Source organism: Daphnia magna, linkage group LG4 (assembly GCF_020631705.1).
Source record: "Daphnia magna isolate NIES linkage group LG4, ASM2063170v1.1, whole genome shotgun sequence".
NCBI classification, from domain to species: domain Eukaryota; kingdom Metazoa; phylum Arthropoda; class Branchiopoda; order Diplostraca; family Daphniidae; genus Daphnia; species Daphnia magna.
This window is the reverse complement of record NC_059185.1, coordinates 9,962,992-9,978,697: the sequence shown is the minus strand read 5'-3', so window position 1 is coordinate 9,978,697 and position 15,706 is coordinate 9,962,992. Positions and strand designations below refer to the sequence as shown.

Here is a 15,706-nt window from a genome sequence, read left to right as displayed (position 1 = left end):
ATATTCTTGAAACAGGACGATGGCTCGTAATGTAGGACAATAGCTTACTACGTTCAAACAATGCCCGATAGCAAGTTGAAGGCTTGTTACGGTATCATAGCTGTTGTTGACAATTTCTAGTTGAGTCATCGTTGGGGTTGATAAAAAAAAACTAAAAGTCTCTTTATTTTTTTTTTATTTACACCTATACAGAATCCTATTGTATGTTTTGGAATCGTTTGGCGTCCAAAGTTCCCTAGCAGAAGGAAACTATATGAGTTTTTTTGTGTGTAAAACCTACAGGAAATTTGTGACATGAAGAAAGTCAATCAGTAATTTAAGAAAATATCGAATTATCCACATTTTTCAAACAAAAAAAGCGGACACATGTACTGTTGGTTGGTCGGCCACCGCTTGCAAAAAGTTCGACGCAATAAATTAGTTTCGACATATCTGGGTAGTATAGAAATGTTGAGCTCATTTACTAACCATAAACAAAGGTACGTTAAGCCATCTGTTCAACTTTCGTGAGGGATACAAAGTCCACAAGTGCCAGGTGTCAACGCAATCTAGTCCAAAAACACACCGAGAGCAACGTCAGGTCCCATGAATTGCACAGGAAGAAACTATACGTCGCATATACAGCCACCCCCGATATGGTTTGTCCTAGCTGGTTGTGTACTATAGGTACTATATAGGTTTCGATAGAAGCAAATTCGACCCCCTTTGTGCTTTTTACGTGGCGTTTAGGATCGACTGTATCGTTCAACATATTTTTAGGACAACTTTCGTTCCACCTATTGTCGTTATTGTGTGCGAAAGTCTTAGGCTACTCTAATATTTTAATGACATATAGCTGCATATTTGTTCAAAGCGGTGACGTAACATTGGCGTCTCTCGCTTATCGGTAGACTCACGCCAGTTAACGAACCCGAACGAACCTAAAAGCTTCCACATTTCTTGCTCCCCTGTTGAGTCCTTTGTGAACATATATGTCTCTAACATAATTGTCTCAGCTGTTATCAGGACGACGACGACGACAAGGAAGCGACGACAAAAGAACAATGTCCTTATTCACTTACTGACCAATGATCACTGCTATTTGATATGTTGGACTAATAAGTCCGAGTTCGTGGGTCACCTTCAGGTCTTAAGAATAAGCCTTGTGAGTATGATAACATTGGTTTTCGGTACAAGATGGCCGATGGATTGTACTAGTAACATTAATACAGAAAAAGATATGATATTAATACATAATAACGACTTTGAATATGAACCAGTTCTTTTTATCGTGAGGCTTATAGTTTTTTAATAAACGTAGAAAACGAAGCAGCAGTGCTGGCGCGCCAGCAATGCGTTGATCTCATTTATTTCAAAAACAGCTGGTTTGATGAGAAAACTAATAATTTTACCGCATTAAACGTTAAATTTTGATCATAAAGTACAATTTTAGCGAGTTCTAAGAGGTCAATTTTTTGAGCAAATTTTGAGACTTAAAAATTAAGCCCGACAAAATAAGCCCGACTTTTTTCATTTTCTTTTAAAATACTTTAAAATATAGAAAACTATAAATGATTAGATTCAAAATTCAACGAGAATCAGAAAAATTCAATTTGTTTTTATGTGGGACTTCTACTTTTTGAGTAATTACAATTAAAAAGGTATTTGCGCTATAACCTTACATAACCTTGCTATAACGCTTGCGTTTTATTAAAAAACTACACAATTAACGGGAAAACTAATATTCCAGCACAAATCAGTGTTTAATTTTGAGGATAATGTGTGTGTTTTTATTGAATTCTAAGAGAGGTCGATTTTTGCAGATTTTGACGAAAATAAGAAGGCTATAGAGCAGTAAAACATCCTACGTTGCACGTTTTCCACAAATGCGAAAATCTCATTTGTGTCCAAGTTGGTCTGCTGCGGCTGCAGCGTCTTATGGAGAAACCAACTTCTTCGTGTTAAAAATAAGTTTTCATAAATATAATTAAGATTTTCCCCTTTTCTTCCTAGCAGAGGGTACCCTATTCATTTTTTCAATTTTTTTTTCTAGTCCTAGTTCTATCTGGTTTATTTTTATTTAGCTATTGTTTGTGAATGGTTTGTTGTTCATTTCCTTGTAGCAGACGAATTTCTGGCAGCAAACGAAATTCTTCGGCTAAAAGAGACGAGCAACTTACAAACAAAAATAAAATAAAAATAAAGTAGATAGAACTGGAGCTAGAAAAAATATTGGGAAATGAAAAGATGAATAGGGTACCCACTGCTAGGAAGAAAAGGGGAAAATCTAAATTATAGTTATGAAAACTTAATTTTTAACGTGAAGAAGATGGTTTCTCCATAAAAAGCTGCAGCCGCAGCAGACCAACTTGGACACAAATGAGATTTTCGCATTTGTGGAAAACGCGCAACGCAGGATGTTTTACTGCTCTATAGCCTTCCCACTTTTTCATTTTTTTCGAAATTTTAGATTTAGTAAAAAATACATGATTTCAGTTCGTAATTAAACCACAATCACGATACGCAAGTTCTTTTTAACGTGAGGCTTATAATTTTAAAAATAAACGTAGAAAACAAAGCGGCAGTGCTGGCGCGCCAGGATTGCGTCAGTCTCACTTATTTAAAAAACAGCTGGCTTGATGAGAAAACTAATAATTTCCCCGCATTCAGCATTAAATTATATCATAGCGTGCAATTTTAGCGAATTCCAAGAGGTCAATTTTTTTAGCAAATTTTGAGACTTAAAAATTAAGCCGGAAGCCCGAATTTTTTCATTTTCTTTTAAAATATTCTAAAATTTAGAAAACTATATATGATTAGATTCAAAATTCAACGAGCATCACAAAAATGCACTTTGTTTGCATGTGGGACTCTTACTTTATGAGAAAATATAATAATAACTCAAAAACTACTTAGTCCCACAAAAAATAAAGTCGATTTTCGAGATCCTTGTTAAAGTTTAAATCTAAATACATGTACATCATGTACATTTGAAGCTACACATGTGTTTTTGAAAAAATTCAATGTGCGAAAAAGTCGGTCTCATTTTTTAAGCCCGACATTTTCACGAAAAAAATTCGAGCCACGAATTTAAAAATTGGAATTCGTTGAAACCTATCCAGTTAAAACCAAATTTGAACAACGGTTCCGAATAAAATATTAGTTTCCCCATTACTCGTGCAATTTTTTAATAAAATAGAATCATGTCATCTATATTGTAACACATTTAAGTGTGTTGCCTAGGGCGTTATATGACCAACGACAAGATACTTCACGATATGACATCACATAACAAAGACCCGTAGATCTCCAGTAAGACTGAAGGAATACAACAATTTGTCAGGTTTCCTCATAAAGCCGTAGGTTTGTATTGATATTCGACGAGATGAATGGTTAGTAACAAAATAATCGAGATCGATTGTCATTTTGATTTTCTCTTTGCGTCAAATACGTTTTTAAGCAACAGTATCTCGTGAAAAAAGGATACGAACACTGCGAGGAAGCACCAATACCATCTCTGTAAGAGCTTATATAAAAATGAGCTCTTAAAAAAGCGAATGTTGAGTAATTTACATACAAAATACGGATTGAGGTAAATATGTTTCCGTGTATTCGCATTTGACGTTAATCGATGATAAAAAGGAAAATAACCGCGTTTTATTTTTAAATTAAATGGGGGGACACGGAAAATAAAAACAAGGAAAGACAGATATCCAAGGAATTCCCCGTAAACAATGTCTGACATGCATCAGACGATACTGAAAAATCTGATCGATAGTACGGCTTTCACTAAGAATCCTAACGTTTTATCATGTAAAAAGTCTAGGTAAAACACAGATCGAACGTTAAAATTTTGACGACTAAATGTTATTAAAACATTGACTAAACTAAATTAGAACATTGATTAAGAGTCGGGTTTAGTTCTGCGTGCTATTGGCTTTTTACGCCCGCTCTATAGGAAGGCTTCTTCATCCGTAGTGGCAGATGTGGTAGAGCTCGTGCTCTCTGTGGACATACAAACAAGACTTTATGGCGAAAAGATTTATTTTATTTCTTTAATTGTTATCCTGTGTCGTGGTAGACGGTGCTTCGGTAGTAGGCACTGGAGGTGTGAATGCGTTCTCAGGAGGGTTGGATTCTGTCCAGACGACGTGTGAGCGAGACTTTAATACCTAAAAGTTAACGTGCGGTTAAGTAAACCTGTCATTTATAAACGTAATTTAAGAACTGAGATCCAGCATACTTTCTGGCTGTTTGTTGCAGTTGTTTCGACAACAAAGTAAACATTCTTTCCTGTTGTGTAGGGAGCAGAAACGTAAACTGCGATTGCAGTTCCGGCTTGAATTTCGTTTAAGGAGCCATAAACAATAGTAGCTTCAGGAGCCGCTTCAAAGTTGTTCAATAGTTGTTCATAATCTTCCGAGTACTTAACAACTTGGCTCATGGCTTTAAGAGAACGGACAAAATTAATTGGAGAAAAATCTATTCAGTAAATGAAAGAGAAACGAAGAAATTATTATGTTCCTTACTGTTGGATGGTACGCTCCATTTCAATTCGGCGTAAACAAGATTGTTATCTATTCCGTAGGTAGATGCTTTAATATCGCTCACCATAGGTAAAAATTCCTGTAGTTTAAAAAATAAATAAAATTTCGTTTATCAATTCCTCCTAATGTTTTGCAGCTTAAAAAGGACAATAAGTCAACGAAATAGATTGCCAAACGTTTTAACTTCATCTAAAACAAAACTGTGATCATTACCGGCGGAAATGTTCCAGTCACAGCATTTCGAACTTCAAAAGCGATAGCCTCTCTGGCAGTGAACTGAAAATAGTTCAAAGTCGAGGTGGGTAACGAAGATCCACAGCAATAGGAATCTGATTAATAATAGGCGATCATTTTCAATCCCCCCGATCAAGTTTAATTTTATTTACTTACTCTGATCGGGAGATAATAGTCTACCACCTTCTTTAACAGAAGCACCATGCACAGCGTAGAGATTCACTTTGTAATTTCCATCGGTGTCAGGGTAGAATATTCCGGAATAAATCCCGTCTTTCGAAATGTCCGGAACTGCAATCCATATGTTAAATCATGCATACTGATATAATAAATAACTTAACATAGAACTAACCGATTAATCCAGTATCAAAAAGCGGAATAGACGCCTTGACTACTGAATTTAGAACGATGTCAGCTGTCACGATCAGACCACCCAAGTTGCTGTTAGCGTATTCAAATCTGGTTTGAATAACCACTGGATGCTCGGAGATATCGACGAAACCAGAACTGGTCGTAAGAGAAACCCAAGGCTGGAACGTTGGCAAAGCCGGGGACGTTGCGCTTCTGATCGACGAACCAATTTGTAAATGTATTTCGGGCTGTGTTTCACATGAACTGCATGATGTGGTGTCGTAGGCCACTTGGTAACTCCATCGTCCGATAACCTGACAATCACAAGAGTTTATACTTAACTATGGACTTACAGAAAATGGGGCAAAAACGAATTTAAAAAACTGACTGTATCATCAGCTAATTTCTGCCAAATAAGCCTAACGGTAGAATCGGGGTAGTTCCAGTTTGTAACTTCCGGTTCGTTGGGTAGAGTCACGACCTCACCACTAGGGTTAGTAAGAGTGATTGTGAAGGAACCTTCTTTGGGTAACGATAGAGCAAGGGTGGTATTTGTTCCGAGAGTTTCATCGATAGAAAAAGATCCACTCCATGGCTTACTGGCTGTTATTGAATCTTTTCGACTCGTTATCTAAACCAAGAATTTATTAAAAATTACGTGACGTTGTGTTCTGAAGAGAAACAATTATGTGATGTAGTAACCTACTATTCTTCTTTGTGTTTTGAGACCGTTTTTGAAAATGTTGTCAACTTCGTTATTGACTGGTGTGAAGTACGACGAATCCCAAGTTCGTTTGAAGTAATAGCCACCCTGCGATAAAACGGAGAAACGCGACAGCGATTTGCCGTCACTCAATCCGGTTTCTGCCACCACCAGTTTGATGTTATTTTGCATGAGTCTTTCGGCCAGGTCGGTTTCTATTACGGTGTCATTTGTCACGGAATCGGTGGACGTAACGAGGTACAAAATGCTGCCGCCTGTATCTTTGTACTGACGCAATCGTGCTTCGCCGTCGCGTATAACCGCCGATACGTCACGCGACACCACATCTTGAGACACAACTAAATTGTCCACTATTGGGCCTAGATCATAAAATCCATCCGCAATCCTTTTGGGAGGGTATTCTTCCTTCAAATAGGAGCCTTCAGGACCGAAATCGATGTTTTCAAATGTGGAATATGCCACCAAGGTTTCCGGGTAAGATTCAAAGAGTAGGAAGAATAAATTTCTCACGCCCCTCTTCAAAAGATTTTGTGCTTGCTAAATTAAAAAGTAAATAAAAAACAAAATAGAAAGTTAAATGTTTGAAAGGGACAAACAAGTTTCATAAAAATTACTTGGTTTGTATTATTTGGATTCGCGGGAAAAGATGTGTCCATCGCAACGTAGACAACTGGCAGCATTAGATTTTTGCGAAGTTGAAATTCAGGCGTAGTAACCTGATCAGGATTCGGTGGGACATTATTGAAATCCGGTGAATTAGCCATGACTTCGGCGCTACTTTTTGAATTACACAGACGATTCTGGTGATGCGGTGGCCGTCTGTCATGTTTGTCCTTTTCCGAAAACCCAATCACCTGTTATAAATTGGCAAACGCATTTTAAATGTATAAACAATGCGATTGCTCTTTCTGATTATCAAACGATTTGTAATAATAAAATAACGTTAAGATACCGTATCGAGCCAATGGAAACTCATCAATGATGTAGTAGCTGTTTGTTCAGTAGCCGTAGGGACGAAACGGCAGTTACCTTGATCAGATATGATACCGTTTTCGTTAACTTCACAATTGCCCCCTGACAACCTGTCAATCATTATGTTTAAAAAAATATGGTTGATGTAATGAATCATACAGTAATCTTACATTCCACTACTGTACGAGTCAATGTGGCAGTGTAATCATAATATGTCACAGTAAAAAAAATCTTAACGCGGAGGTAAAACGTTCAATTTATTGCTTACTTTTCAAGAGTGCCTTTTATTTCTGTATCATTACTTGAAGTTACGGCATCGTAGCCATTGGGATGGCGATAAAAGTAAGGCAAAAGTTCATCGTTAGGATAGCCGTGTTCTTCAAAAACACCGTAGCGAAGTTGAGCCCATTGCTGAACCAATCCCTTGGCTTGAACTGATTGAATTGAAGATGTTTATAGTCTTTGAATTCAAATTTTTATGAGGATTCCTCTACCTTTAAGATTGGTAGCTACATCCTCGAGATATTCAGTGGGAAGTGTAATGAAATTTCCATTCACGCCACATTTGCCCGAATGCAAAGTGTACGGTAAACTTCCGGACGCAGAGTTTACAGGTTCGTTTGTTAAACGGATATCTGCTAACTGGTAAGAATGCCTGAAATCGTAATGGGCACAAGAATCGTAAATTGATTTCTAAATTTCTAAAGTTCTATGTTAATGCGATGCTTTATACGTGGACGTTAATGATGGTGTGGTTTTGGTCCACGTAGGCGGAAGCAAAATGTCGATGTTTTTAAAATAAACTCTGTTACCCGTAGCCTGAAAAAGAACAGCTGAAGTCTCTGTCAGCAATGCCTGAACAATCAACAATATGCGTGAACTTTCAGTGCCGTGACTAAAATTTGCAATTATTGTTATACCTTAAGGTCATTTATTAATGCAACTCCATTGTCTGGGGGTTGAGGAACATTCTCAGATATGGCGACGACTATTTTTGTGTATCCATTGTTCTCCAAGACGATAGTGAAATTCGCCTTTCCGATGAATAGCATTAACACGCTCAAGATTACCACTCGCGATGGGCAGATCTTCATGTTCACCAATAGTATGACCCTGCCAGCAACAAATTCGATCACTAATTCTGCCGTGTAAGGTAAAAACTGAACCGAATTCCTGCCACAATCTGATGAAAGTCAATTTCTAAATGAAGTTATCTCCATATACGGCGCAACTTTTAACTACCTTATCAGCATCTTTTCATAGCCGCTTCACAGTTTTTCATTTTACAAGATCAGTAGGTTGTCTTTTATAATCCTTGATAAGAGCGCTCTTTTTTCTGTCGATAATATAAGACTCAGGAATGTTTGCTTCTTTATGAAGGAGCGTATGAACCGTACCGATGCTCACGTCACGTATTGCGGAATGACGTGCAATATATACCCAGTCTATTGTAAAACTCTGTAAATAATGAAAAATGACGAAGAAATGCTCTGGGAAGATATTCTTGAAACAGGACGATGGCTCGTAATGTAGGACAATAGCTTACTACGTTCAAACAATGCCCGATAGCAAGTTGAAGGCTTGTTACGGTATCATAGCTGTTGTTGACAATTTCTAGTTGAGTCATCGTTGGGGTTGATAAAAAAAAAACTAAAAGTCTCTTTATTTTTTTGTTATTTACACCTATACAGAATCCTATTGTATGTTTTGGAATCGTTTGGCGTCCAAAGTTCCCTAGCAGAAGGAAACTATATGAGTTTTTTTTTGTGTGTGGAACCTACAGGAAATTTGTGACATGTAGAAAGTCAATCAGTAATTCAAGAAAATATCGAATTATCCACATTTTTCAAACAAAAAAAGCGGACACATGTACTGTTGGTTGGTCGGCCACCGCTTGCAAAAAGTTCGACGCAATAAATTAGTTTCGACATATCTGGGTAGTATAGAAATGTTGAGCTCATTTACTAACCATAAACAAAGGTACGTTAAGCCATCTGTTCAACTTTCGTGAGGGATACAAAGTCCACAAGTGCCAGGTGTCAACGCAATCTAGTCCAAAAACACACCGAGAGCAACAGGTCCCATGAATTGAACAGGAAGAAACTATACGTCGCATATACAGCCGCCTTCGATATGGGTGTCCTTAGCTGGTTGTGTACTACAGGTACTATATAGGTCTCGATACAAGCAAATTCGACCCCGTTTGTGCTTTTTACGTGGCGTTTAGGAACGACTGTATCGTTCAACATATTTTTAGGACAACTTTCGTTCCACCTATTGTCGTTATTGGGTGCGAAAGTCTTAGGCTACTCTAATATTTTAATTACATATAGCTGCATTTGTTCAAAGCGGTGACGTAACATTGGCGTCTCTCGCTTATCGGTAGACTCACGCCAGTTAACGAACCCGAACGAACCTAAAAGCTTCCACATTTCTTGCTCCCCTGTTGAGTCCTTTGTGAACATATATGTCTCTAACATAATTGTCTCAGCTGTTATCAGGACGACGACGACGACAAGGAAGCGACGACAAAAGAACAATGTCCTTATTCACTTACTGACCAATGATCACTGCTATTTGATATGTTGGACTAATAAGTCCGAGTTCGTGGGTCACCTTCAGGTCTTAAGAATAAGACTTGTGAGTATGATAACATTGGTTTTCGGTACGAGACGGTCGATGGATTGTACTAGGAACATTAATACAGAAAAAGATATGATATTAATACATAATAACGACTTTGAATATGAACCAGTTCTTTTTATCGTGAGGCTTATAGTTTTTTAATAAACGTAGAAAACGAAGCGGTAGTGCTGGCGCGCCAGAAATGCGTTGATCTCATTTATTTCAAAAACAGCTGGCTTGATGAGAAAACTAATAATTTTACCGCATTAAACGTTAAATTTTGATCATAAAGTACAATTTTAGCGAGTTCTAAGAGGTCAATTTTTTGAGCAAATTTTGAGACTTAAAAATTAAGCCCGACAAAATAAGCCCGACTTTTTTCATTTTCTTTTAAAATATTCTAAAATTTAGAAAACTATATATGATTAGATTCAAAATTCAACGAGCATCACAAAAATGCACTTTGTTTGCATGTGGGACTCTTACTTTTTGAGTAATTATAATAATAACTCAAAAACTACTTAGTCCCACAAAAAATAAAGTCGATTTTCGAGATCCTTGTTAAAGTTTAAATCTAAATACATGTACATCATGTACATTTGAAGCTACACATGTGTTTTTGAAAAAATTCAATGTGTGAAAAAGTCGGTCTCATTTTTTAAGCCCGAAATTTTCACGAAAAAAATTCGAGCCACGAATTTAAAAATTGGAATTCGTTAAAACCTATCTAGTTAAAACCAAATTTGAACGACGGTTCCGAATAAAATATTAGTTTCCCCATTACTCGTGAAATTTTTTAATAAAATAGAATCATGTCATCTATATTGTTACACATTTAAGTGTGTTGCCTAGGGCGTTTTATGACCAATGACAAGATACTTCACGATATGACATCACATAACAAAGATCCGTAGATCTCCAGTAAGACTGAAGGAATACAAAAATTTATCAGGTTTCCTCATAAAGCCGTAGGTTTGTATTGATATTCGACGAGATGAATGGTTAGTAACAAAATAATCGAGATCGATTGTCATTTTGATTTTCTCTTTGCGTCAAATACGTTTTTAAGCAACAGTATCCCGTGTAAAAGGATACGAACACTGCGAGGAAGCACCAATACCATCGCTGTAAGAGCTCATATAAAAACGAGCTCTTAAAAAAGCGAATGTTGAGTAATTTACACACAAAATACGGATTGAGGTAAATATGTTTCCGTGTATTCGCATTTGACGTTAATCGATGATAAAAATGAAAATAACCGCGTTTTATTTTTAAATTAAATGGGGGGACACGGAAAATAAAAACACGGAAAGACAGATATCCAAGGAATTCCCCGTAAACAATGTCTGACATGCATCAGACGATACTGAAAATCTGATCGTACGGCTTTCACTAAGAATCCTAACGTCTTATCATGTAAAAAGTCTAGGTAAAACACAGATCGAACGTTAAAATTGTGACGACTAAATGTTATTAAAACATTGACATTAAGAGTCGGGTTTAGTTCTGCGTGCTATTGGCTTTTTGCTCCCGCTCTATAGGAAGGCTTCTTCATCCATTGTGAATTCTCCGCCGCAACTTAGATCCATGTGGTTCAAACTAAAAATGGCAAATAAATTAACTAGACGTGGATAGTTTTTCTAGATCATATACCTGACGGCTCTGCAAGTTAAGAAAACAATGCGCTTCAATTTCCGATTGTAGAAAAAGTAATTGTACGACCATAACGAACCATCTTCACCAAAAGGATCTGACGCCAGATCCGAGTTGTAACTACTCACCAAAAATATCATTAAAAAAATTAACGTGTCCGTCATTTACTGTGGGATCGCACCTGTAGATGTCACATTCAGGTAGATTTATTTCATCGTTAATAGCAGCCCAGAGCTGAGCATGTAATTTTGAATTGTAGAGATCTCCAGCTGTGGCACTAAGGTTATTATCGACTGCATTCATTACCCACTGAAAATTCCAACAAGTTTTAGAACCAGTTTTATATGCGAGGACAAACAATTTATTTAAACAATGTATACCTGAACCGATGGTTCGCGACTAAACTCTTCACTGCGGGCATAAGAGAAATCATAGTCTGGATGAAAGGAAGCATTCAGCGTAGCGATTAGATAAAATAATGTTTTGCGGCTTATTGTGTCACATAACGGGCCCTCCTCATCTCCTGAAACACTGCAACTGAAATGAAAATGTTGTAATAATTTAATGAGTTACTATATCAAAAGCTATCATACTACCTCTGGCTGGTAAAATAACCTCCAGTTGGTGAAACAGCCAGCGCAGTTTGAGGCGCGGATAACACCTGGAGATCGTGCGGACCAGCCCCAGCCTCTGAATGGAAACGCTTGTAGAGTTGTTTTTCATGTCCTGCCAACTTGCATGAATAACTTTCAATCCTGCAATAAGACCAAAGACCCAAATCATGAGAAACTTGCCAAAAGAAAACAGGCATATTGGCTTAGCAACCCGTCCGACTATCTGATTGGTTCTTGGCCAACCAATGGAAAATCGTGACCTTGACGCTCAGTGACACAAATACTCATGCGAATATGAGTAAACATTGTCGAACGTGCAAACAAAGACGAAAAACTACCTACAAATTTGAATCATTTTTAGTGAACAATACTTCACCTTCCAATTATGTTGCAATCTCCCGTAAACATATTAAGGGCAGAGTTAACTTGTTCAAAGCGGCTACTCTCTAAAAGCTTCATCTTCAAATTATTAGTTTTCTCACTTTAAAATTTAAGAACAATAAGTCACAGGCACAACAGTTGCTTCTATTCAGTTTCTTAAAACACTTCTTGGATGACAAAAAACACCTTTTTTAATGAAAAGACTGAATGTTTCCATGACACGAAAGCTATATCCCTGTGTTATTGTCACTGTTTGTGGTTCCTGTGTAATGATGCTTCTACTGTGTCTTTTAGCTGAACTCCTCATTGACGATTTGGCCGATGGGAAATGAAACACAAAGGCTCGGAGAGAGATATCACTTGACGATTGAAGAAACACTGTACAAATTTATGTACTGACACAGTATGTATTTTTCTGTTAACTACTCTTCTAGCAATAAAATTGTGTGGGATTGTTGCAGCACAAGGGATTAAGAATAAAAACTGCTTTCTCAAAACAACAAATCTAGGGATATGCAAACTACGCAGTTATACGAAAAGAGTTGGCAGCAGTCACCAACAGTAGAACACCCAACTATATTTGTTGACGGTTTTTTACGCGAGTTCTTGCTTCTTTGTTCTGTTTCTATGGCAACAGCGTTGCCACTTTTCACTAACTTGCCGCGATTCTCTTACGTCATTCATATTGTCAGGAGCTCATGATTTCAGGAGTCACGAGTTGCAGTGGCTGTGCTGGCTGGCTGTTTTACTATCTGCACAATAATAAACAGAAATTGGCACACGGCAAGCAGTGAACGTTTCTAAGGTTCCACGTTCCATAAGTTGGCATCTACAAGCTTGACTAGGTCTCGATAAGTGCACATGTGTTCGTTTATCACGTGTATGTTAATGGCTTCCTAAGAAAACCCTTTCGACTAGGCAAACAATAAAATCTTTTTCCGTGGTCGTTACAAAATTCATATTTTTACACGTGTTATTGGTAAATTAAAAGTTGGCTACTTCCTAATGACCTGCGTGAATAGGCTACGACAAGGGAGAGATAGCAAAACTGCAGAGGAAAGTGAAAGAAATTTTCTACGTTAAAACAAGCCACTCCCCGTTTTCGCCATATCCACCGAGATAGACTAATCTTGACTATTCTCGCAGTTTACGATGTAGCCGCAAGAAGCATCAAGTGAAATGACTTTTTTGGTGAAACATCCAATCTACTGCGACTTCACATCAGGGAAGGTTTTTTGCTGTATAATTTTGTTTTGTGACTCTTCAAATCTTTGTCGAGTTTTTTCTTTCCAGACAATGCTCCCTAAGTCAAATAACGAAAACCTGATGTTTCCGTCTTCAATTGGATCTTTCTTGTATACCCTGCTGGCTTTACACGCTTCGATACTTCCGATACTATACTTCTCCAGCTGAACAATATCATGGTATCGTTGTTAATGCCGTGATCGTAGTATGAGCCAGTACTTCACGAATTTTGTGGTCTTCATTCTATCTAATGGATTTAGAACGAAATGTTATGATTAAAACTTTTATTCACGATTTACTGAGCTGGTAATCCAATGGTGGTTTCTGTTTGTTATAGGCCCATAACTTATGATAAACTCGTAACCATTCGATGGAAATTCAACGAGGGAATAACTAGAAGGGTCGACAGAAGTTATCAGTGCTATATTCCTCTTTCGCCATTAGATCTGTTTCCCTTGTCAACAAGTGTAGCCCGAAAAATGTAACGCAAAACGCAAGGTTTTAGCACGATATGGTTTCAGGCTCAAAATCTGCTACACTTTAAATAGCGCTGTGCATCAAATGTTCTAACCCCCCTTTACAGGATTGGCAAACGGAGCTATAAAATTATATGTCGATATTTCATTTTAGATTTGTAGCATACTTTGCTCAACGCTATCTCTTAACATAAGCGGCAATACAAATCTACCGTTGAACGTATACATCTGTTCGATCCCGTGACCACAAGACTTTTATTTTTCTCGGAAGACAGCTGGCTGAAACTAGATAGTTGCAGACAGTATTTTCGTGTAAGCAATAATATTTACTGTATGCCGTTGCGAGGGGTGGGAGGTGGAACACAAACTGATATCACAACCATGCAAATACACTGATATTTATCAAGAAAAAGAATTGGACTTCGTAAGGACAATAATGCTGAAGAACCGTTTTACAAGAAGAACTTTACAAGAGGAACTTTGCAGGCAGTAGGCATTGTAAAGGATGATCTCTTTCATATTTTTAGTTTTTTATTATTAGTTTTCATAGTCGTATGAATAAATAAGAAATATACGTCGATCTAGCTTCCTGGGATTGATCAGAGTGCAATACTATAGATCTCCAGCTTCCAGTGAGCTGTTAAATTTCGGAAATCTGGTAACCTAACTGTAAACTATTATATCTAATTAGTACTTCTGCTGCAGTCGCGTCGCGTCCTTTAACCTATGTTGCAAGATGGACCTATCAAGAATATCTGAATTAATTGGTATATTCAGCCGCAATGGCATGGTGCGAATTTTGAGGCAAATAGCTCGAATGAAGTTATCTGAAGGTCCAGTTTACACCAGTCGAGTCGTGATACCAACGACTGGAAAGTTCTGTCACTCTTTTATAGATTGACGTGGTTTCAGTCACGTAGGTTATAAAGTATCGTCTGATTCTCGGACTCTTGCATTACTCTAATGTATTCAACGACCTAGGGCGTGGTAAACTCTTTCAACTTGTGGCTGCCGGCTCAGTCAGACGAATCGAAGACATATCAAACATATCCCGGGAACAGAGGTCGTACACGTGCTTAATGCGGACGTGGTTAAGCACCAAATAGTGCATTTATCAGCATTATTTGGCATCACCATTTTGCAACATCCTCATCTCCATGGACCGATTTTCCTTCCAGTATCAAAATTCACTATTTGTTTCCACGCTTATGGACAAAACATTCAATCTAGTATGAGAAAAACACAATTTTTTTAGATTTTCTAGAAAAAAACAAAACAAAAACAAGTGCAAGTTGTTGTCTCAAACCAATTTTTGGAGAACCACGAAAAGGATACCACGACCCTCACCGAGCAACCATGATGTTATCTGATCAGCTATGTTGCTGTCAACAGTGAATTCTGTACATTTAGAAGCATGATGAATGGATCCTTATTAGCTTCAAGCGTTGATTAGTACAAGGCTGCACAATCCAGCGAGACTCTTATTTTCATGCTTTTAAACAGGATTGTTTTGAGCATTTTCGTTTTTGTTGTTGTTATTCTAAAGGTGCTGATTATGAAGGGAAATTATGTTTAGACTCCCGATCCCACTATTTCTGGGCTTCTTCGTTAGCCAGAATTAAAGGGTTAATAATGATCGACACACTTCTGCAGTTGTTTCCAACAAGAATTCAGCCTGACAGCTTCTTTCCATAGGACAAAAACAATGGATGGAAAGAGGTGGGCTACACTGCCGGGCAGTGTGTAGACTAGCCTAATATGAAAAGGAACAAAAATGTTACAAGATTCCTACGACAAATGAAACAATTGTAGCTCGACACAGGTTAAAGACAATAAAATACTGCCACCGTTTGTCACACAAGTTATAGACATTGTAAAGATCCAAAACAATTTATTCTTTATTCT

At 37.5% G+C, this 15,706-nt stretch overlaps 2 protein-coding genes across 2 annotated transcripts; both read right to left on the bottom strand.

Moving 5' to 3' along the window:
* Window positions 1-4,011: 4,011 nt before the first annotated feature.
* Window positions 4,012-8,016, bottom strand: LOC116921347 (calcium-activated chloride channel regulator 1). Its single transcript, XM_045173253.1, has 14 exons — window positions 7,728-8,016; window positions 7,541-7,662; window positions 7,302-7,462; window positions 7,076-7,241; window positions 6,788-6,917; window positions 6,450-6,689; window positions 5,818-6,372; window positions 5,500-5,742; window positions 5,113-5,425; window positions 4,917-5,051; window positions 4,740-4,855; window positions 4,509-4,605; window positions 4,223-4,425; window positions 4,012-4,151 (listed from the first exon to the last, which is right to left on the bottom strand). The coding sequence occupies exons 1-14, from the start codon at window positions 7,899-7,901 to the stop codon at window positions 4,035-4,037; spliced, it is 2,772 nt and encodes a 923-aa protein (XP_045029188.1). The 5' UTR covers window positions 7,902-8,016; the 3' UTR covers window positions 4,012-4,034.
* Window positions 8,017-10,627: 2,611 nt separating this feature from the next.
* LOC116921350 (repressor of RNA polymerase III transcription MAF1 homolog) lies at window positions 10,628-12,696 on the bottom strand. The gene is made up of 6 exons (XM_032927613.2): window positions 12,076-12,696; window positions 11,682-11,840; window positions 11,466-11,622; window positions 11,267-11,394; window positions 11,086-11,205; window positions 10,628-11,031 (listed from the first exon to the last, which is right to left on the bottom strand). The coding sequence occupies exons 1-6, from the start codon at window positions 12,156-12,158 to the stop codon at window positions 10,968-10,970; spliced, it is 711 nt and encodes a 236-aa protein (XP_032783504.1). The 5' UTR covers window positions 12,159-12,696; the 3' UTR covers window positions 10,628-10,967.
* Between the last annotated feature and the right edge of the window lie 3,010 nt (window positions 12,697-15,706).

Excerpts from the sequence above, each read along its gene's own strand:
- LOC116921347 (XM_045173253.1), bottom strand. The coding sequence starts at position 7,901 with ATGAAGATCTGCCCATCGCGAGTGGTAATCTTGAGCGTGTTAATGCTA. Across the intron at positions 6,690-6,787 it reads GTTTCCATTGGCTCGATACG|GTGATTGGGTTTTCGGAAAA; the intron begins GTATCTTAACGT and ends AATTTATAACAG. Across the intron at positions 4,426-4,508 it reads ATGGAGCGTACCATCCAACA|CCATGAGCCAAGTTGTTAAG; the intron begins GTAAGGAACATA and ends GTTCTCTTAAAG.
- LOC116921350 (XM_032927613.2), bottom strand. The coding sequence starts at position 12,158 with ATGAAGCTTTTAGAGAGTAGCCGCTTTGAACAAGTTAACTCTGCCCTT. Across the intron at positions 11,395-11,465 it reads GTCGCGAACCATCGGTTCAG|TGGGTAATGAATGCAGTCGA; the intron begins GTATACATTGTT and ends TGGAATTTTCAG. Across the intron at positions 11,032-11,085 it reads TTAACTTGCAGAGCCGTCAG|TTTGAACCACATGGATCTAA; the intron begins GTATATGATCTA and ends TGCCATTTTTAG.